Source organism: Tachyglossus aculeatus, chromosome 7, assembly GCF_015852505.1.
Source record: "Tachyglossus aculeatus isolate mTacAcu1 chromosome 7, mTacAcu1.pri, whole genome shotgun sequence".
NCBI classification, from domain to species: domain Eukaryota; kingdom Metazoa; phylum Chordata; class Mammalia; order Monotremata; family Tachyglossidae; genus Tachyglossus; species Tachyglossus aculeatus.
Window position 1 is genome coordinate 55,698,148 of NC_052072.1, and position 21,891 is coordinate 55,720,038.

Genomic DNA, 21,891 nt, shown 5'->3' on the forward strand with positions numbered 1-21,891 from the left:
AGAGTGGGGAAATGTGAACTGAAGTTTTTTTTAGAAAAGTGGTCCGGGCAGCAGAGTGAAGTTAGAACTGGAGTGGGGAGTGGGGAAGAGACAGGAGGCAGGGAGGTTAGCAAGGAGGAAATGCGTAGATTATAGGCTTGGGAGACAGGAGGATATTGATGTTGACTACAGTGATGGGAAGGACAGGAGGAAGACAAGATTTGGGTGGAAAAACGAAGAGTTTTGCTTTCGGCAACCATAATACACACCTCAGGGATACTGAGAAGGAACCACCTGGTGAATTTATTTATTATTATTAATTTTATTTGTTTATTACTCATTGTTATTATTTATTTCTGTGATTTATTTTAATGTCTTTCTGCTCCACTAGATTGTAAGCTCCTTAAAGGCAGGGATACTGCCTACTAAACCCAGTGCAAATGCTCAAGTGCTTAGTATAGTACTCTGCACACAATAAGCTCCCACTATATACCAGTGATGGATCGCCTGGTTAGGTGTGGTATCAATTTTCAGTGAACAAAGTTTTATGGCCATAATCTACAGCTTAGGCACACCCACAAGCATTACCAGTTGCCTAATGGGACTGAGGGCAGAGAGAAAGGGCAAGTGTGTTGCTGATTTTGGCACCCACCTCAGACTGGAAAGTGGATATGTAGGCAGCTGAGAAAAACTTGGTTCAGCTGGAAGTTTGGGAATATTAGATTGCTGCTAAAATACGGGGAAAGAAGACAAGGATAAATCAGAGAAGCAAATGAAATAGAAAGTGAGGAGCAAGTGAGTGTAAAGTAAAGGTCTCAGAAAAGAACCAAAGTTTCTAAATTCTTCTTTTACTAAGTGACACTTGGTATGGGAAGGTCAACCAATCTGTCGGCTGCTACTATTTCATCAACTTCATCCATATGCTACACTTGTGTCTATAGTGTCAGTCATGTGAAAGAAATCTGGATGACTTCTTCTCTAATCTGGAATTCCTTGTGGGCAGGTAGCATGTCTGTCAATTCTGTTATACTGTACTCCCCCAAGAGCTTAGTACAGTGCTTTCACATAGTAAGCCCTCAATCATTATCGCTGATTGATTGACAATCTTTGTAAAAGTCTGTGCTGCATTGATAAAGCTTTTATCTTAGAGAAGATTCCTTGGCTAATTTATTTGAGGTTCTCCACCCACATGCTTTGTAGTATCGCAAGTCTTCTGGAATGTACCGGTTCATTGAAGATGAACTGAACTAATTGTAAATTCCAATAAAAGTCACTAGAGGCTAAATGCAATTTTAAAATCCATTGCTAAAAGAGACAACGGGGAGGTGAGGTTATCTCAAGTTCCTTCTGGGGTGACCCTCAGGACATGCAAGCTCCCTTGCTGCATTGTCCACTCGTAATTTGAGGGCAGCGTCCCTCTGAAGCAACATGGTCTAATGGGTAGAGCCCGGACCGAGGAGTCAGAAGGATGTGGGTTCTAATCCCTGCTGCACCACTTGTCTGCTGTGTGACCTTGGGCAAATCACTTAACTTCTCTATGTCTCAGTTACCTCATCTGTAAAATGGGGATTAAGACTGCGAGCCCCATGCAGGACAAGGACTGTATCCAACCTGACAAATTCGTGTCTACCCCAGTACTTAGTTCAGTGCCTTGCATAGAGTAAGCACTTAAGAAATACCATCATCATCATCATCAATCGTATTTATTGAGCGCTTACTATGTGCAGAGCACTGTACTAAGCGCTTGGGAAGTACAAATTGGCAACATATAGAGACAGTCCCTAACCAACAGTGGGCTCACAGTCTAAAAGGGGGAGACAGAGAACAAAACCAAACATACTAACAAAATAAAATAAATAGAATAGATATGTACAAGTAGAATAAATAGAGTAATAAATATGTACAAACATATATACATATATACAGGTGCTGTGGGGAAGGGAAGGAGGTAAGATGGGGGGATGGAGAGGGGGACGAGGGGGAGAGGAAGGAAGGGGCTCAGTCTGGGAAGGCCTCCTGGAGGAGGTGAGCTCTCAGCAGGGCCTTGAAGGGAGGAAGAGAGCTATCTTGGCGGATGGGCAGAGGGAGGGCATTCCAGGCCCGGGGGATGACGTGGGCCGGGGGCCGATGGCGGGACAGGCGAGAACGAGGTACGGTGAGGAGATTAGCGGAGGAGGAGCGGAGGGTGCGGGCTGGGCTGTAGAAGGAAAGAAGGGAGGTGAGGTAGGAGGGGGCGAGGTGATGGAGAGCCTTGAAGCCCAGGGTGAGGAGTTTCTGCCTGATACCACAAATACCACAATTGTTAAGTGCCATACACCCTGGCAGAGGCTTCCTAGCAGATGGCCATCTTGAGGAGTATGTCATCTTCATGATGCCCGAAGCAGCAACTCTGCTAGTATGATGAAGAGGGAGCAAAATTTTGGAGATTGGGTGAAGCCACTGTAAACTTAAGGCCCTGAGTGTAAGTCGTCATAGCCCCTATAATAACCTTGCCCTGGATATCTGACCCCATGAGGTGGTAAAATGTCCTTTTTCCAGGCCAATGATCTGAATGGACATAACTACCTGGTTTATCAGAGGGAAAGGAAACCTCTCTAGGATCTCAGCAGCCCTTAAATCCATGACTGGATTAGCTTCCTCCAAAGAAATAATAATGATAACAATAATAATCATGGTATTACTATGTGACAGGCACTGTTCTAAGCCCTGGGGTGGATACAAGGAAATCACAATGGACACAGTACATGTCCCACATGGGGCTCACAGTCATAATCCCCATTTTACAGATGAGGTAACTGAGGCACAGAAAAGTTAAGTGACTTGTCCAAGGTCACACAGCAGACAAGTGGTGGAGCCAGGATTAAAACCGAGGTCCTTATGACTTCTGGGCCTATGCTCTATCCACTAGGCCATGCTCCTTCTCACATATTTTTCATTTTAATTTTCACATTCATTTTTCATTTTCATATGACATTTGGGATGTCACCATTCTTTTGCACTTTAAAAACTGAAGGTGTCATCGAATTTAACCTGCTAAAAAAGGCATCTCTAAACTCACTAAACCAGCACCCAGAACAGAAGAAATTGCTTATAAAATGCATGCAGGGACATTTGCAGAATTGGGTCCATGTGGCAGGCAAATGAGAAGCATCTGATGACTTAGTGGAGGGTGGCTGCTGACACTTGAGGTTTGATTTGTTATTGTGCATTTAACCTACCACCCATCAAGATTTGGTTCCTACTTTCTCTGCCAAGCCAAAAGCTTAGCAGGACTAGCTGGAAGATCCAACCTCCCTTCTTGACTGTGAGCCCGTTGTGGGTAGGGATTGTCTCTGTTGCTGAATTGTACTTTCCAGCACTTAGTACAGTGCTCTGCACACAGCAAGCACTCAATAAATACAATTGAATGAATGAATGAATGAGTTGCAGGAAATGGACATGTTCTGCATCAAGTACGTCAGACTCCTCTGTGGGACACTGGGCTTTCAGGAGGAACCAATGTCATTTCCAGCTGTTGCAAAGGGAAAAAATTTCACCCAGTAGGTGCACCAGAGATCTGCTACATGCAAACTGGGGAACAGGGCAAGCTACACATGGGAAAGATAATCAGAAAAGGGAAATGTGATAAAATACTGTGTGTTCTGGTCACAGATGGAGAGAGTGTTTGGAGAAGACAAAACACAACCACAGTCAAGAGAGAGAAAGCCCAGAATAAAAGACAGAGGGAAATAGTAGCCAAGAAATATGCCGAAGATTAATGTTAGGAAGACTAGCTATGAAGAGCCTGGAAAAAGTCATGAAATGTGCTCATGTAACAATTGCCATGAAAATACAAATTGTCAACTCTATGGTATTTCCAGTGAAAATGTATGGATCCAAAAGCTGGACAGTGAAAAAGCAGGATAGAAAAAATATTGATTCTTTTGAAATGTGGTGTTGGAGAAGGCTTTTGTGAATACCATAGACTGCCAAAAGATGAACAAATGGATTTTAGAACAAATTAAACCAAAGTCATCTTTGGGCGGCCAAATGACTCGACTTAGATTAGCATATTTTGGACACATAATCAGGAGGGCTAATTCTCTGGAGAAGACACTAATGCTAGGAAAAGTCCAGGGAAAACGTGAAAGAGGCACATCAGCAGCTAGATGGACAGAGACCATAACGACGTGTATTTCCCAAGCACTTAGTACAGTGCTCTGCACACAGTAAGCGATCAATAAATATGATTGAATGAATAACAACGATAACAGAAGAACCATTCGAAAGGTTTCGGATTATGGCAAAGGACAGGATGTTCTGGAGAAAGTATATCCATGGAGTCGCTATTCATTCATTCATTCAATCATATTTATTGAGTGCTTACTATGTGCAGAGCACTGTACTAAGCGCTTGGGAAGTACAAGTTGGCAACATCCGGAAATGACTCTAAAGCACTTAATAATAATAAAATCTGATCTAGAATCCAGCCATGAAGTTTGTCCCACATTAAAATAGGGGTTCAACACCCAAGAACCCAGTGGTTCCCTATAAAAGGCTATTGGTAAAGAATTACAAACACTTATCCACATCTTTCTTAGGGTATCTTATCCAAATCAAAGGCCACAGTATTAAAAATTCAGTCCAGTTCCAGAGCACTTAGGTTGTGAGAAAAGCTAAAGATGAAACACTTGATCCAGGTATTTACTTTTCAAGAATTTTATTTACAAAAATAACTTACAGATAGCAAGAATTTTTTGAAATGTGTGCACAATGCTGCAAAGTTGAGCAGACTTGATCATAAAACAAATACTGTTAATTTTTCAGTAATGTCACAGACTATTTTACAGAAGAAACAGCTTCCACACCAATCATACTGGTATAAACCACAATAAAGGTGTAAAAGCTATTGAAAATAAAACATCTCAGCCAAAACTGACATAATTTCAACATAGCTAATAATTGTTATTAATATTGTCATTAGACACAATAAGAGTCAAAAATGAAGTAAATCTAACATTTAAACTATAGCACTCTGGGTACACACATCAGACATGATGCTTCCAATACAAGATAAAAATATATCTAATTTTCAAATACAAGTATTCGATACATCAATAGCCAGAAAATAAAGTCTTAGGTTTTAAATACAATACACTATATAAAATATACAATGAATTTAAGATGTCCTATTTTACAAAAGAAATGAAGCCAGATACAATGTGTAATACCAGTAACATCAAATGCTTTCTTTATTACAACTTTTCCCAACTGTGTAGTTTGAGTGTCCCTGTAGGCCCAGAGAATTAAACCAAATGACACCTGACTTGGGTGTTACACTCTGACTTGCCCCACATTTCCTCGTGCTAAGATACTGCTCCCACTCCCTGGTAAAAGCCAAAGGCGGAGAAGTTCCAAAGACAGTTTTTGAGGGAAGGTCTGATCATTTGGTATTTTGCTCCAGAGCAGAGTATTCAGCTTCTGATACCCTGGAGGCATCAATAAGCTTTGTTAGGCCTGTCTTAGCCGAGTACTTAAAGATGAAAGCTTTCATGAGCTCATATCTGTAGTTTCGGTTGATGAAGCTGTAGAGCACAGGATTCACACAACAGTGGACCAGAGACAAACACTGAGTGACGTGAAGGGCTGCATACAGGAAGTTTTCCATTTGACAGCTGAAGGGAATGAAATGGAGAATGGAAAAGATGTCAAGCAGCACCACGGCATGGTAGGGGAGCCAGCACACAAGGAAGACGACCACATAAGAGAAGATTATTTTTCGGTTGCTATGCTTTTCCTGGTCATTGGAGGCCGCAATGGTCCTGGCCAGGAGGAAGTAGAAGACTGCAATGATGGCAAAAGGGATGGCAAAACCCAGGATGACCGAGACCAGCTCCATGCCAATCAGCCATTCTTTGACACTGTCTTCTGGGTAGAGAGACCTGCAGTATGTCTCATTGCTCGTGGCGGAGGTGACCGTCTTGAGGTAGTACGTATCTGGCAGAGACACACAAATGGCAAGCAACCACACAAAAGTGCAGATGACGCACCGGGTGACCTTTTTCGTGTGACTGCTGGAGTTGGTGAAGTACGTCACGGAGAGGTAGCGGTCCACGCTCATGCAGGTGAGGAAGAAAATGCTCCCGAAAAGGTTGATGGAAAAGATGAGGTGCGTGATCTTGCAGGTGAGCTCTCCCAGAGGCCACTGATTGTGCTGAATGAGGGACACCACCCAGATGGGAAGCGTGATGACCACACACAGATCAGCGATTGCCAGATTCAAAATGTAGCGGTGTGTTTCATAACCAGTGGTTTTTGCCTGAAGATTCACCCAGACTACCACTGAGTTGGCTATCAAGCCTATCACAAAGATGAAGATATAAAAAATAGATAGGGTGTATAATAAAAAACTTCTATTGAGTGTGTTAGGGCACAATACAGTGTCCACTAATATACAGTCTCCGCTGGTACATGTGAAGTTGCTGTCGTTGAAGTTCCCAGGTTCTGGGTAATCAAAGATGGAGGCAAAATCCATGGTTTGTTCACGTCCAGTTCAAAATACCTAGGAGAACAGAAAAAGACGAGGAAGAAAAAATTTAGGTTAGGATAAGTTAAATTAAAATAATCTTGCTCTTTGGCATCAACAATTTTTTTAAAAGCCTACTGAAAGCAGAGCACTGTACTTGGCACATGGGGCACGTACCAACAAAGACAAATATAATCCCTGTCCTCAAGAAGTCTACATTCTAACAAGTGAGTCAGTGGATAGAGTTAGGAGCAAGAAAATGCACTCAAATCATGGACCTAGGTGAAGAAACAAACAGGTGAACAGATGGGTGTCGAAACAGCATGGCCGAGTGAATACGGCACGGGCCTGGAAGTCAGAAGAACAACACGAAAATATAACAGACATATTCCCTGCCCACAGTGACCTTATAGTCTAAAGGAACAGGCGGTCATTAAAATAAATAAATAAATTTCAGATTTGGACATAAGTACTGTGAGGCTGAAGAGGGTGGTTTGGTAAATAAAGAGAGTAAGTAAGGACAATGCAGAAGGGAGTGGGAAAAGAAGAAATGAGGGTTTTGTCAGGGAAGGTCTCTTGGATATGTGCCTTCAGTAAGCCTTTGAAGGTGGAGAGAGTAATTGCTGTCAGATTTAAAGTGGGAGGGCATTATAAGCCAGAAGCAGGATGTGGATGAGAGGTAGGCAATGATGAAACTGAAGTATAGTGAATAGGGTGGCATTAGAGGAGCAAAGTATTTGGGATGTGTTGTAGTAGGAGACTAGAGATGTGAATTAGGAGGGCACAAGGTGACTGAGTGCTGATGGTAAAGAGTTTGATGCAGAGATAGATGGGCAATCACTGGAGGTTCTTGAGGAGTGGGGAAAAGTGGACTGAATGTTTTTAAAGATAAATGATCTGGGCAGCAAAATGAAGTATGGATTGGAGTGGGAAGAGACAGGAAGCTGGGAGGTCAGCAAGGAGGCTGATACAAGTAGTCAAGGTGGGCCAGGATAAATGCCTGGATTAATGTGATAACAGTTTGAATGGGGAGGAAAGGACGGATTTTAGCTATGTGAAGGTTAAACTGATGGGATTTACTGATGGATTGAATTTATGGGTTGAATGAGAGTGAGGAGTCAAGGATAGCCATGCTTTTGGGCTTGTGAAACAGAAAGGATAATGGTGCTATCTACAGTGATGGGAAAGTCAGGGGGAAGGACAGGGTTTGAAGGGGAAGATAAGGTGTTCTGTTTTGGATATGTTAAATTTGAGGTGGTACAAGACATCCAAGTAGAGATGTTGGTGAAAGCAGAAGGAAATGTGAGACTGAAGAAAGGGAGATATATCAGAACTGGAGATGCAGATTCAGGAATCATCCACATAGAGGTAGCAGCTTGGCTTAGAGAAAAGAGCACGGGCTTTGGAGTCAGAGGTCAGGGGTTCAAATCCCGGCTCCACCAATTGACAGCTGTGTGACTTTGGGCAAGTCACTTCACTTCTCTGGGCCTCAGTTACCTCATCTGTAAAATGGGGATTAAGACTGTGAGCCCCCCATGGGACAACCTGATCACCCTGTAACCTCCCCAGCACTTAGAACAGTGCTTTGCACATAGTAAGTGCTTAATAAATGCCATTATTATGAAGCAGTGGGGCTCAGTGGAAGGAACACGGGCTTTGGAGTCAGAGGTCATAGGTTCAAATCCCATTTCTGCCACATGTCTGCTGTGTGACCTTAGGCAAGTCACTTAACTTCTCTGAGTCTCAGTTAGCTCATCTGTAAAATGGGGATTAAGACTGTGAGCCCTGTGTGGGACAACCTGATCACCCTGTATTCCCCCCACCAGTGCTTAGAACAGTGCTTTGCACATAGTAAGTACTTAACAAATGCCATCATTATTATTATTGTTATTACTTGAAGCCTAGGGAGTGAATGATTTCTCCAAGGAAATGGGTGTAGATGGAGAACAGAAGGGGACCCAGAATTGAACCATATTTAGGCGGTGGGAGGCAAAGGAGAAGCCTGCAATTGAGAATGAGAGGCCAGAGAACTAGTAAGAGAACCAGGAGAGGGCAGTGTCAGTGAAACAAAGGCTGGATATTGCTTCCATGAGGAGGGTTGGTCCACAATGTCAAAGGCAGCTGAGAAGTGGATGAGGATTAGGATAGAGTTGAGGCCCTTGGATAGGGCAAGTAGAAAATCATTGGTGACCTTTGAGAGGGTGGTTTTCGTGGAGTAAAGGGGACAGAAGCCAGATTGGAGGGGGTCAAGGAGATAACTGGAGGAGAGGAGCTTGAGACAGAGGATGTAAACAACTAGCTAAAGGATTTTGGAGAGAAATGGTAGGAGGGAGATGGGGTGAAAACTGGAGAGAGCTGTGGGGTCATGGGTCATGGGGTCAAGGAGGGAGCATATTTTGGGGATAGAGGAGAAAGGGGCATGCTTGAAAACAGTGGAGAAGAACCCATTGGAGAGTGAACAGTTGAAGATGGCAGTCAGGGAGAGAAGAAGGGAGGGGGCCAATGTTTTGATAAGGTGCAAAGGGATGGGACCAGATGTGCAGGTGGAAGGAGTGGATTTTGAGTCAAAGCAGGAGAGCTCCTCTTGAGATACTGCTGGGAAGGATGGGAAAGTTGAAGGAAGAGTAAGCACTTAAAAATACCATTAGAAAAAAAGAAAAAGAAGTAGCTGTTGGGATGGCTAGCAAGTCCGACTGGGTGGAATCAAGGAGTACCTCCCAGAGGAGACTTCTATGGACAGCTTGGAACGTGAGGAGGGATGTGATTTGGTGAAGCTGAGGAAGGAGGGCATTCAGGACAAGAGGGAAAGGTGTAAGCACGGGGTGGGAGCCTAGAGAGTCAAGAGCCAGAGTCAAAGGGTTTCCTTGGAAGGAGCAAAGAGAATGAGTCTGCGTGTAATTAATCAATCAGTCAAATTTATTGAGCCCTTATTCTGTGCAGAGCACTGTACTAGGCACTTGGGAGAGTACATTACAATAGAGTTGGTAGACACATTCCCTCCCACTACGAGTGTAATGGGCGAAGTGGTCAGTTAGGCTTGCTCAAAGTTCTATAGTGCTGTAGAACTTCAAAATCAATGGCCAAGAGGTTTTGCCATTACCCCATGGGTTGTTTGAACATGAGCTGTGTTATTTCAGCTATGTTGTGTCTTAGCAATTAAAAGAAAAAGCAAACAAGCAAATTAAAACCACAGAAACAAACCCACCCTAAAACCAAATTCATCTGGTCTTCAAAGAGAGAAACAGCATTTGCTTTTTGTGTGGTTCTTTATTACCATATACATCTGACATCATCAAATTTGGCTCCAGTCCTGGGGTGTGAAATCAACAGAAGATACCATGGCCAAATAAATGTCAGGCAATTGAATCTGTCTTCTGCAGCATAAATGATGATGCTACCTCTTTCGGCAAGGGGTTCTTTAAAGCCGTTTTATCTCCAATCCCTGAAGGGTGGTGGAATTAATCTATCTATCTGATGCACGGTACCGTACAACATTTCTTGTACTGGGATCCTGATAAAACTATATCAAGCTCAAGTCAAAAGGTACACTGAGCAAAACACCCAGCTAAGAGCTTGGCACCTTCATTCAAAATTGACATGTAAACTGGGCTCACAGCCACCACTCTGGTCCTATTTATAAGGGTTACTTTATCAGTGTTGAAAATGCTTGGAATGACTCGAAGCTTTTCTTCTCAGTAAACCTGATTCTTACTCTATTCAGTGAGTAACGCTTGGTGATGATGTTCATGAGTTTGAAAAATTACTTCTACAACTGCCTTAAAGATGGAGGGTCCAAAGGTTTCATTCTTAAGATGTCTAAGTAAGACCATAGAAAGTTAAGTGAACTGATTTTTTTGCCAGAGTTACCTTGTTGGTCCAAGTTGAAGTGTTGGCATAAGCACATCCAAAGAGAGCACAGATTAACAGTAACAGCCCAGATGTACTCATTAAAGTAGAGAGAAATCCCCACCCTCAACATCAATCAATGATATCCATTGAGCTCCTACTTTTTGCAACACACCATGTGAAGCCCTTACACAATAGACTAAGTAAACATGACTCCTGCCTTCAAGGGGTTTACAATGTGGTGAGGGAGACCGGCATTAGAGTAAATTAATTGGCATGCTTCATTCAGCCCTACCTTGTAATTCTGTTATATAGAACCTACTCTCAAGACATAAAAAGCCCTTCACACCAACTACCCCAGGTGCCATGCTCCAGTCTTAAGGGACCATTACTTATGGTGGTAACATCTGGACAAAAATTATGGCAACAGAAAACTTATTATCAACTTGGCTCTTCCAGAACATAAGAAATGCCATGATTGGGTTAGATTGGAAATTCTGTCTCCAATAGTGGCAACAGACTGCTTGGATGAATCATGTAATCTCTTGGCTGGGGATGGGTCATCCAATTTCCATAACCTCTCCCCTACTGACTCATTATACACTTCTCATCCATGAACTTATTCACATCCAAATTCCTCTTAAATCTACTGATATTTTGGCCAGCATCGATTCAGTCCAGTGTTTTACTAACCCTGCTGGGTGAGTCTACCCCCAGCCCCCTGAGATCTCAGAGGGCACCCCCTCACCCTGGTGTTGTGAATTTGGTGAACAACAGTTTCTGTGTTTGCTCCCTTCAGTCCTTTCAAGGTTTTGCAAAACTTCAAGTCTGAAAAGATAAAGGTTGAACAGGGGTATGATTGAAAGGTCCTGTTCTTGTCTGTCAATCTTTATTGTGACTCTCTCTCTCTCCTTGTGGTAGGGAGAGGAAGTTGTGAGATAAAAGTGCTCAACAGTGGCACGGACTTTGAAACCATTGCATGTCCAAGAGGTGCCCAAGGCTATTCAGCATGTTCCGTTCTGATTGAAATGAAACATTCTTCAAAGAGTGAATTTACCAAAAGTTTCATTCTTTGTTCTATTCTCATAGAGTCTGCAAGCCATTCTAGTCACTAAAATCTTTAATAGATTAAATGCTTACTAACCCTAAAAACAACAAGCTGCACTGACTAGTGTGAGGGAGGGATCCAAAAATGCAGACTTCACGGATTTACTATCTACCTTTTTTTAATGGAATATGTTGAACGCTTACTATGTGTCAGGCACTGTTCTAAGCACTGGGGTAAATACAAGTTGATCAGGTTGGACCCAGTCCCCGAGCCACATAGGGCTAAAGTCTAAATAAGAGGGAAAACAGGTATATACTCCCCATTTTACAGCTGAGGAAACTGAGGTATAGAGAAGTTAAGTGACTTGCCCAGAGTCACATAGCAACCAACTGGCAGAGCCAGAATTAGGGTCCAGGTCCTCTGGCTCCCAGACCTGTGGTCTTTTCACTAGGACACGGGCTTCTCAAGAGAAAGGGAAGCTGGTGAGGTGTTTATCCTTCTTTGCAATGCAGGAGTTTCTTTGTTCAACCTGGTGTGGCAAAGTAGAAAGAGAACAAGACCAGCAGTCAGAGGACTTGGGGATTCTGACCCATCTGCCCTTTGCCTGCTGTGTGACCTTGGGTAAGTTCACTTGTGCCTAAGTTTCCTCATTTGTAAAATGGGGATTAAATACCCCTGACTTTCTCATCACTGTAGACAGCACTACCCCATCCTTCCTGACTCATTAGCCTGTAATATTGGTGTTATCCATGACTCATCTCTCTCATTCAACCCATATATTCATCTATCACTAAATCCTGTTGGTTCACCCTTCACGACATCAGTAAAATCTGCCCTTTCATCTTCATCCAAACTGCTAACACATTAACCCAAACACATCCTATCCCACTTTTATTACTATATCAGCCTCTGTGCTGACCTCCCTGCCTCCTGTCTCCCCACTCCAGTCTATACTTCACTCTGTTGCCCAGTTATTTTTTCTACAAAAACTTTCAGTTCATGTTTCCGCACTCCTCAAGAATCTCCAGTGGTTGCCTATCCACCTCTCTGCATCAAACAGAAACTCCTTACCACTGGCTTTAAAGCACTCAATCACCTTTCCCCCTCCCACCTCATCTCGCTACTCTCCTACTACAACCCAGCCTGCACACTTCACTCCTCTAACGCCAGCCTACTCACCATACCTCGATCTCATCTATCTTGCTGCCGACTTCTTACCCACAAGCTGTGTCTGGCTTGGAATGTCTTCCCTCTTCATATCTGATAGACAATTACTCTCCCCACCTTTAAAGCATTATGGAAGGCACATCTCCTCCAAGAGGTCCTCCCAGACTAAGCCCTCATTTCCTCTTTTCCCACTCCCTTCTGCATCACCCTGATTTGCTCCCTTTAATCATCCCCAACCCTCAGCTCCAAAGCATACATATTCATTCATTCATTCATTCAATCGTAATTATTGAGCACTTACTGTGTGCAGAGCACTGTACTAGGCGCTTGGGAAGTACAAGTTGGTAACATATAGAGACGGTCCCTACCCAATAGCAGACTCACAGTCTAGAAGGGGGGAGACAAACAACAAAACAACACATATTTACAAAATAAAATGAATAGAATAGTAAATATGTACAAGTAAAATAAATATAGTAATAAATCTGTACAGACATATATACAGGTGCTTTGGGGAGGGGAAGGAGGTAGGGTGGGGGGACAGGGAGGGGGAAGAGGAGGAGAGGAAGGTGGGGGCTCAGTGTGGGAAGGCCTCCTGGAGGAGGTGAGCTCTCAGTAGGGCTTTGAAGGGAGGAAGAGAGCTAGCTTGGAGGATGTGCGGAGGGAGGGCATTCCAGGCCAGGGGGAGGACGTGGAATGGGGGTTGACTGTGGGACAGGCGAGAACAAGGCACAGTGAGGAGGTTAGTGGCAGAGCAGCGGAGGGTGCGGGCTGGGCTGTAGAAGGAAAGAAGGGAGGTGAGATAGGAGGGGGCGAGGTGATGGAGAGCCTTGAAGCCGAGAGTGAGGAGTTTTTGCCTGATGCGTAGGTTGACTGGTAGCCACTGGAGATTTTTGAGGAGTGGCGTAACATGCCCAGAGCATTTCTGCACAAAGATGACCTGGGCAGTAGCGTGAAGACTGAAGTGGGGAGAGACAGGAGGATGGGAGATCAGAGAGGAGGCTGATGCAGTAATCCAGTTGGGACAGGATGAGAGAATGAATGAGCAGGGTAGTGGTTTGGTTGGAGAGGAAAGGGCAGATCTTGGTGATGTTGCAGAGGTGAGACCAGCAGGTTTTGGTGATGGATTGCATGTGAGGGGTGAACGAGATAGCAGAGTTGAGGATGCCAGCAAGGTTGTGGGCTTGTGAGACGGGAAGGATGGTAGTGCCATCAACAGTGATGGGAAAGTCAGGGAGAGGGCAGGGTTTGGTAGGGAAGATAAGGAATTCAGTCTTGGACATACTGAGTTTTAGATATCTGTAATTTAGTCATATTCATTTCTGTCTCTCCCCCTAGACTGTAAACTCACTGTAGGCAAGGAGTGTCTCTGTTATATGCTCATATTGTACAGTGCTCTGCACACAGTAAATGCTCAGTAAATAAGATTGCTCAATTGACATCTGTTCTCCCCCCTTAGACCATGAGCCCCATGTGGGACAGGGAGAGATTCTGATCTGGTAGTATCTACCCCAGCGCTTAGCAAAGTGCTTGGCACATAGTAGACACTTGAACAAATACCACAGTTATTATTATGTTATTAACTGCAGGATCCTGAATGTTCTCCATTTTGCCTCCTAAGAGCTGTTCCCCGCACCCTTGGTTAAAAATAGAACTACTGTTCCACTGGCTGAGTATCTAACCTCAAAATACTCAACTCCAATTGGTTTCTGGCCAAATCTTTGGTAATGATGAGCAGAGATGAGCTTTCATAGGCCAGCATATAGAACAGGAGTTTGGATAGCCTGCCTCCATTCCATCTTTTTTCCTGAAACCCCATCCCATTCCAAGAATGTTCTTTGAGTAAGGAAACTGTCCTCAAGAGCCCTGATTACTGAGCCATGCTAGCCTCTAATGACCCTCTTTCTGTTGATTTCAAGCTCTAGTGGCCAGTGTCTAAGTCTGCAATCAGTCCTTTACAAGCCAAACATATAGGCAGCTAAAGCCCTGCAAATGCCAGGTGCAGCCAATTCTTTCCTCATACTTGATTCACCAATGCTCAAACTGAGGCAGACATCCTTGATACAACAGGCATGGCGCTGTGGTACACAAGGAGTTAATCAGGAAAGCCATGCCTCCTCCCCTCCCCCCCACCCCCCACCCTGTTAGAGAATTATAATTTAATGGTTTCATTTTGCATTTACTCTGTTTTCCCCAGCTACAGACTGCCTGTGATATTCATACCTCTCGGGCTGCTGCCAAGTTTGACATACTCACAGGACCCAACCTACTGAGGAGAAGAAGGTGGAGGAAACCTTTTGCTATGTGCCTCCTCCAGCTGGGCAATGCTAAATTTTAGTTAGAAATCATTATGTGAGACTCCCCTCACCATGCAAAATACTTATCAATTAGAAAATTTATACCCATTAGAAAATTTATATCTCCCAACAATCCTCCCGCCCTCCTCCCTCCTCATCCACCTTCTCATGGCTGGCAGGATGGAAATTCAGCCAACAGATACAAGAGGGCCCAGGAGGGTAGAAAAGCCAGAAGAAAGTGGATCACTCACACTTGTATTTGCTATGCTGCCTTTCGTTCATTCATTCAATCGTATTTATTGAGCGCTTACTGTGTGCAGGGCACTGTACTAAGCACTTGGGAAGTACAAGTTGGCAACATATAAAGACGGCCCCTACCCAACAGCAGGCTCACAGTCTAGAAGGGGGAGACAGATAACAAAACAAAACAAATTAACAAAGTAAAATAAATAAAATAGTAAATATACCTTGTACAGTGAAGGGTTGGGGTGCACTGGGCCTGCTGCTGGGGAGCCCCCAGAGGGCTGAACTGAAACACAAGAAGGGAGGACCTGGTAACCAGATATTGGGCGGGAATGCCCTTACCACATAAACAGTCACTCCTGTCTGAATGGGCCTTCCTGCTCCACTGCTCTGCTGTGGGCTGTGCTGGGGATATAAGAGAAGAAAGAGATATTAAGTAAACAGTATGGTTCAGCAATCAGATCTTGGGTGCATTTAAATTGGTAGCTGAAAGGAATGCCATTCAAACACATGCCTTTTATCCCCTGGATAGTTTTAATGCACTGGACTTTGGAAACAAATGGGAGTTATTCCCAACAAAAATAAATACGATGATTTAATAAGGGCAGCCTCCTCCTGCTAAATAGGGGTTAGTGCCATGTAATACTGAACAGGGAATATAAACATATGCCCTAAATAGCCAAAGTGTCTGTATAGGAAGTTTTTTGGGGGAGGGGATAGGGGTGGGAAGAGAGGTTTCATTTAAAAACCACGGCACTGCTTTTTGTTTTAAACAAGACCCAAGCTGAAATACTTTAACCAAGTTAGCAAAAGAGAGAGGTGGAAACAGAAACAGACATCAGGCAGAAAATCACACAGAGAGGCAGACAGAAATTTAAAATCTCTTTACCTCTTGAAGATTTTACAAACCAAACACTTGATTCTCAGCCCCCAAACCTTTGAGGTGTAGGTGAATGCCACTTGTTTTCCCATAACTGTCGCTTAAAGAGTTAAAAAGAAACACCCGGCCCCGTGGGACCACAATACAGAAAAATGGCATCAAGCTCTCAACAGGGTGGGGAAAAAAACTGAAGTGGCCACTTGCATCCTCCTCAACTCCCATGGGTGTGCTTATACAATTATAACCGCCCCCCTCTATTTGGAAATCCCTTCCTCAACTCTGTGCAGAACTGCATTCAACCTACCCTAATTGACCACCAGGGAAGTCTTAGGATTTCTTGTGTACATACGTTACTTTTTAATTAAAGTTGCATTTACAAGAGAAAGTGGAGCAGGGAGAAGCCTGCTTTTGCCTTCAGGCAGAGTGGGGATCAAGATGCGCTTTCTCTTCCCCGTTCAGTGCCTAGACCTCAGGTCAGACCACCCTCTGCTGGAATAAATCAGTAATTCAGTTCCCAGCTGCCTCAAATGTTTTGCTGGGATTTTGTAGCCAAACCTGTCAGCAGGTCCTCCTGCATGCTGCCTCTTCATATGCTAACTGGCCTCTTGAAGGCTGGAGGGAATGGAGAAACTCATTTCAGACACTGCAGGTTTCAAGGCCTTTTGCTTCCAAAGAACTCAGATTGGGGAGGAGAGGGAGGGCCACAAAGCAAAACAAAAAGATCAGAATATTGGTCTCTTCTATCTTTATTCCAAGCTTCTCTAACTCTGAGGCAGCTGGGGAGTTTCTTTTACAAATGATACCAGAGGCTGCTGCTGCTGTGGAATTTCTACAGAAAGTGAAATGCTTGCAAAAACAAGGCCACTAAAAATTCACCAGGCACAACATACAAAGCTTGACCTCGAGGTTGGGAGAGGAGAGAGGGGACAACAACAGACTAATATCTCCTTTATACTTTTATTATTAGTGGGTTCCATAAAAAGGGAGTGGGGGAAGTTCCAGATCTTTCTGAGTCAAACCTGGTTGTATCAATCAATCAATGGTATTTATTGGGCACTTACTTTGTGCTGAGCACAGTACTAAGCTCCTGGGAGAGCATAATACAATAGAGTTGGTAGACACCATCTCTGCCCACAAAGATGTCAAAGACAGACCCTGGGGATAAACCCGTCTACCCAACACTTAGCAAAATGGAAGGACAATTCCACTGTGGCAACTAATAGGTTATATGTGTGGTCAGTTGGTTAGCCTCTCTCATTTCTAAAGACCTTTATTCAATAATCAAGTAATCTGTGGAGCTAACTAGGTAGATGAGGAACATTTACCTGAGTTTAAAAATCTTGGCCCAGATCTTGGCCAGCATGGAACATCTTAGCCATAATTATAACTCACAAGCCCATTTTAGGAGGCTGCTTAGCCCTGTAGGAAACCTCCTCCTCATGCAGGTGACTTCCGGTAAAATATCAAAAAGGCACTCTATGAGGGGATTCCAGAACCTGTCAACAGAACCTGCCTTCCGCCACCCCTGTCTCACAGCTTCTCAACGTGTTTGCTTCTTGCCAGGTGCCCCAATGCCAGCTTCGATAGCTGAGGACAAGAGATAATGGAAACCTGCAGCGACTTTTTCTGAGAATCTGGCAGGTTTGAGATAAATTATCTCTACTGTCCCCCCTCCACCAAGTCAAACCTCCTTTAGCAGAGCAGATGGCTCCTCTGCTTAAGACATTCACTGAAACATTTATGTTTTGTCACTCTACAGTATGGACTGCTGCCAATAGCGAGTTAAAAGCTAGTCTGACCAGCATTAACTTCTTATCAGCTTTTTGTGGTAACTGATGCTTGTTGGCCCAGGGCAGTAATACTGTGGGGACCATTGACTCTGTTTGTATTCCCTTTCTTGCCTCTCCACTTCTTTTCCCATACTTTCCCTCCTCTCTTCCAGTCCATTCTCCCTTATTCTCCCAGCAAGCACATACGCTCACAGACACACACACACACATCTTCATCCCTCCGCCCCCCACCCCCTTTTGAAATCACTCAGGTTTTGAGTATGAGAGTCTTTGTAGAAGGGTCCAACTGGTCTGGCAGCCCACCAAATGAAAGATCTTGGCTTTTGCACTTTTTCAGTAGGTTGTTTTGCCCTTCTGAGCACAAACCACAATGACCCTATATTTGCAAAAGCAACTAATTCCATTTGAATGATCCACCTTGGGCCATCATATGTGCTATTTTGATAAGGGGCTTTCAATTTCATCTGGAACACAGGCACTGAAAGAATCTGATATATGCAATCTTATGTCATCAACCAATTAAATAGAAATCCTGCTTTCAATCTAAGCAAACAGACCTGAAGGATAGAGGAGCTCAAGAAAGCAAGAAAATTTGAGCTGTAACTTTGTGGCCATCTGGTAGTGCTGATACTAGAATAGTAAGTCCTTGTAGAGTGCCAAACAGAAAGCAATACAGTCTTGACTAAACATTCATCAGTGATCGTGGGTGATCTTATTTCATGTAGATAAGGGATTGACTTAAAATATCTGGGAAGGAAAAAAATATTATGACCTTTGGTCATATATTGCCCACACACCACGCTTGCGCACCGCACCCGTCCCCACACCCCCACACAAACATACATATACAATCTGATATATATCTAGCCCATAAACACACTAAATACAGAGTCTCACATAAAATATTCAGGGGATAAAATAAGATCCACATCTAGAAATCTGATACCGTTTATTGTGCTCAAATCCCCAATAGGAAAGAGCTGCTGGTATTGAAGATCACGATCATGACAGCTATATCCAGAGATTACGGCATTAAAGGCCCGTCTGTCTGGATTGGCTGGGTAACCAGAGCCTACATTCCCACCCAGATTAGTATTGGAGAAAAGGCATTTGGCTAGATCAGTCAGGCCAACTAAAGCCATTTTACTATTCAGCCCTATTTTTTTTAGATTCAATACCATTCAGGGAAGGACTCTAATAATCCATGTCACGGTTTTCCTTGAAATGCGATCTCGATCTTAGACCCCCACAAAGGTGAAAGGGTTTCCTACATGTGTCTTTGAGGGAGAGCAGGAAAAGGGGAAAAAAGAAACAGTTACCTGAAAGATAAACTCAAAGGATTCAAAATAAAATTCTTTTGTAAATTCTGAACTAGGTCCTTTATCAGTTTCTTGCCCAACAGCAGTTTACAGACACTTTCTGATAGCTGTCCACCCTTCACCCCAACCCCACCCTTTGCAAGAACAGTGCTTTTATGAAAAGCTTTTTCCATTTTCTCTCTTTTCCTATCCTTGACTAAACAAGCTCCACTTAAGATGAAAAAAAAGTTTACAGGGCATAACTTTGCAAGATACTAGCTGTGGAAATGGACATATTAAGCTCTTAAAATAGAATTCAGCTTTTCATAACGAAGTACTTTTTTTCTAGACACCCGCCCCTGCCCCCCTCCCCCCCCCCCCCATCACATTGTAATTAAAGCCTTCCGGTTTCTAGCCTTCATAACATTGGACAAGATAGCTTGTATCGTCCCGGCCTGCACCCACATGTATGCAACTCCATTATTTAAAAAACTTAAAAATAACTCCTTGTTGACCAGGGTGTAATACCAGTTTCAATGTCTCGTTCCTTCCTGCGGGTCACAAATGCCCTTAAACCAAACGATCTCTAAGAAATATCTATATTTCCTGAACATTTTTAGAGCACTTCCCTCTGCTTGCTCTCCTATGGTCAAGAAGATTCCCTTTGCATGTTAGCCTCAGCTCAGTATAACTTCAACTAACTTCCTCACATGAATCACTACCTAAAATCATCAGACAAAAAGCTACTGTTCTTGATTTGGGGCATTCTGCAACCAGAAAGCAGATGCTTTGCCTGTATTGGGTCTGATTAAGAAGCATTAAACCCCCTGAGTTCTCTGAGGATTACTGTTACTACAAGAGTAGGATGAGCTGAACATTCCTCACTCAACTAAGGTGAGTGCTCTACATACTCAACTGTCTTTGATAAATTTTCTAGGACACTTTGTTTTCTCTTGACATAGCAATGCATCTCTGTTTTTAATCAGTTTGGCAGCAAAATCTTGCTTCTTATTACTCAGCTTTCTGTTGTTTCCCCTTTGCCCTCCACTATTGGTCTCTGTATTTACTATTTTGAGCATCAGTGACCAGTTAAAGAAGTCAAAATATTTACAGAAAAAAAATAACAACAACAAAAACTGCTTATTTCAAAGAGAGAAATTCCTAATCACAACTATGCCTTTCAGCACCTCCAACGTTAATTTTGCTCTGGAAATGTTCACATTCTAAAGGAAAAAGTGCATGAACTTTTTCCATTTAATGCTACAGAAAGTTGAATATAGAAACTAGCTGTTTTTACTTTCTGGTCTATGCAAGCCTATTTGACCTGCACATTTTCATAGGGTAAATAAAGGGACACAAAGGCAGCATCTGTGCTTAAAAGGAGGAGGAAAAAGTTACTATTGCTCACACTGAAACTTTGCAGAATGAAGTTTCAGGTTTTGCCACCAAATATCTTCAAAGGGCCATAAACCTTTTAAGGAGGCCCCTTCTTTTTCAACCCCAATTATCCTGTTGTGAGCAATAGGTTGAGGGGGGCAGCACTTTTACAACTCCTCATTCTCCCTGGAAGTTACAACCAAGTCTTTATTACCAATCCATCCCTGACTGACCCTCCATTTAAACTCCTTTCCTCCCATGCATGCTTCTTATGCCTAGTGGCACAGAAACAATTGGCTAGAATCAAAACTTCTCACCTTGGAAGAAAGCTGCAGAAATAACAACTCAAATTAGATTAAACTAAATGTAATCAAGGAAGAGGACACATGTATTTAACATTCAGCTTTGTCTTCCCTGAACTAAAGGACTGATAATCCCTCTAAAGCATTGAATTCAAATATATCTCGGGTCCCCAAAGATCCTTAGGAGATGCCACATCTACAGAAACTCCTTTTTAGCAAATAAAGCGGTTCCACGGCTGTGTTCCTCCATTGCCAATCCTGTCACAGCTCCTGCCAAGCACTGACATGTGCCCAGGACTAGCTTCCCAAGACCTCGAGCAGCGCCCCAAATTGCAGCAGACCAGTAGGACTTTTCTTTGGCAGTCCGGTTGCGCTCCCTGACTTCTCCCGGCCCAGATACACGCGTGGGTCTATTCGAGCCAGGGCTCTTGAGAATAAAGTGTGTCTCTGCACCCACCCCTCCCACTGAAACAAAGAAGCCGGGACAACTTTTTTCTTCTTAGTCTACAGAGAGGCTAAGCCCCAGATCGCTCCGACGAGACCATTCCACGCAGAGACTCTGCGCCCTGAGGTTTCAGAAAAAAATTAAAAGACTTTCCAACACCCATCTCTCAAGATGGGAAAATGAAGAAAAGAAAAAGAAAGAAACTTGGCTTCCCGAATAAGCAACGGGCTTCCTTCCCCCTCCAGGAGTGAAAGCCTGCTCCTTCTCACGCTGCCCTTCCTTTCTGGACAGAAGTGAAGGGGGACCGCTTCCTTACCTATGGCTCTGAATTTTCCTTCCTCCCGGAGCAGGCGATCTCCTCTTCGGAGCAGTTCCGAGAGACTGAGGCTTGTTCGCAGGACCGGTCGGCTGTTATATATACACTGCAGAGAAGCTCCTCTAGATGGCAGCTTTGTAAATCGTGTGCTGCCAAACACGCACACACACACAGACACACCCACGCGTACAAACACACGCACACGCGAGCTCCCATGCATTCGTGCACCGCTCTCGCATTACACACACGCCTGCACCCGCGCACACCCACACCGTTAGCTCGATCCAGGACACTTCTGCACCACACCGCTCCTTGGACCTAAGCCTTACTCCCTTTCCAGAGCTGAAATGCAAAACGCATGGTCCCTCCCACATAGAACTTGTCTCTGACAAATAACA

The 21,891-nt window shown here is 43.7% G+C and overlaps 1 protein-coding gene across 5 annotated transcripts; it reads right to left on the bottom strand.

The window, feature by feature from the left end:
- Positions 1 to 4,667: 4,667 nt before the first annotated feature.
- Positions 4,668 to 21,567, bottom strand: ACKR3 (atypical chemokine receptor 3). Of its 5 annotated transcripts, none has more exons than XM_038749799.1 (3): positions 21,494 to 21,554; positions 15,428 to 15,490; positions 4,668 to 6,520 (listed from the first exon to the last, which is right to left on the bottom strand). In XM_038749799.1, exon 3 carries the CDS (start codon positions 6,491 to 6,493, stop codon positions 5,402 to 5,404), a length of 1,092 nt encoding a protein of 363 aa, XP_038605727.1. In that variant the 5' UTR covers positions 6,494 to 6,520; positions 15,428 to 15,490; positions 21,494 to 21,554; the 3' UTR covers positions 4,668 to 5,401. The 5 variants fall into 5 exon arrangements, with proteins under 5 accessions (XP_038605727.1, XP_038605726.1, XP_038605728.1 ...); XM_038749798.1 differs by having other exon boundaries at positions 15,310 to 15,490; XM_038749800.1 differs by lacking the exon at positions 15,428 to 15,490 and having other exon boundaries at positions 21,494 to 21,567.
- Between the last annotated feature and the right edge of the window lie 324 nt (positions 21,568 to 21,891).

Excerpts from the sequence above, each read along its gene's own strand:
- ACKR3 (XM_038749800.1), bottom strand. The coding sequence starts at position 6,493 with ATGGATTTTGCCTCCATCTTTGATTACCCAGAACCTGGGAACTTCAAC.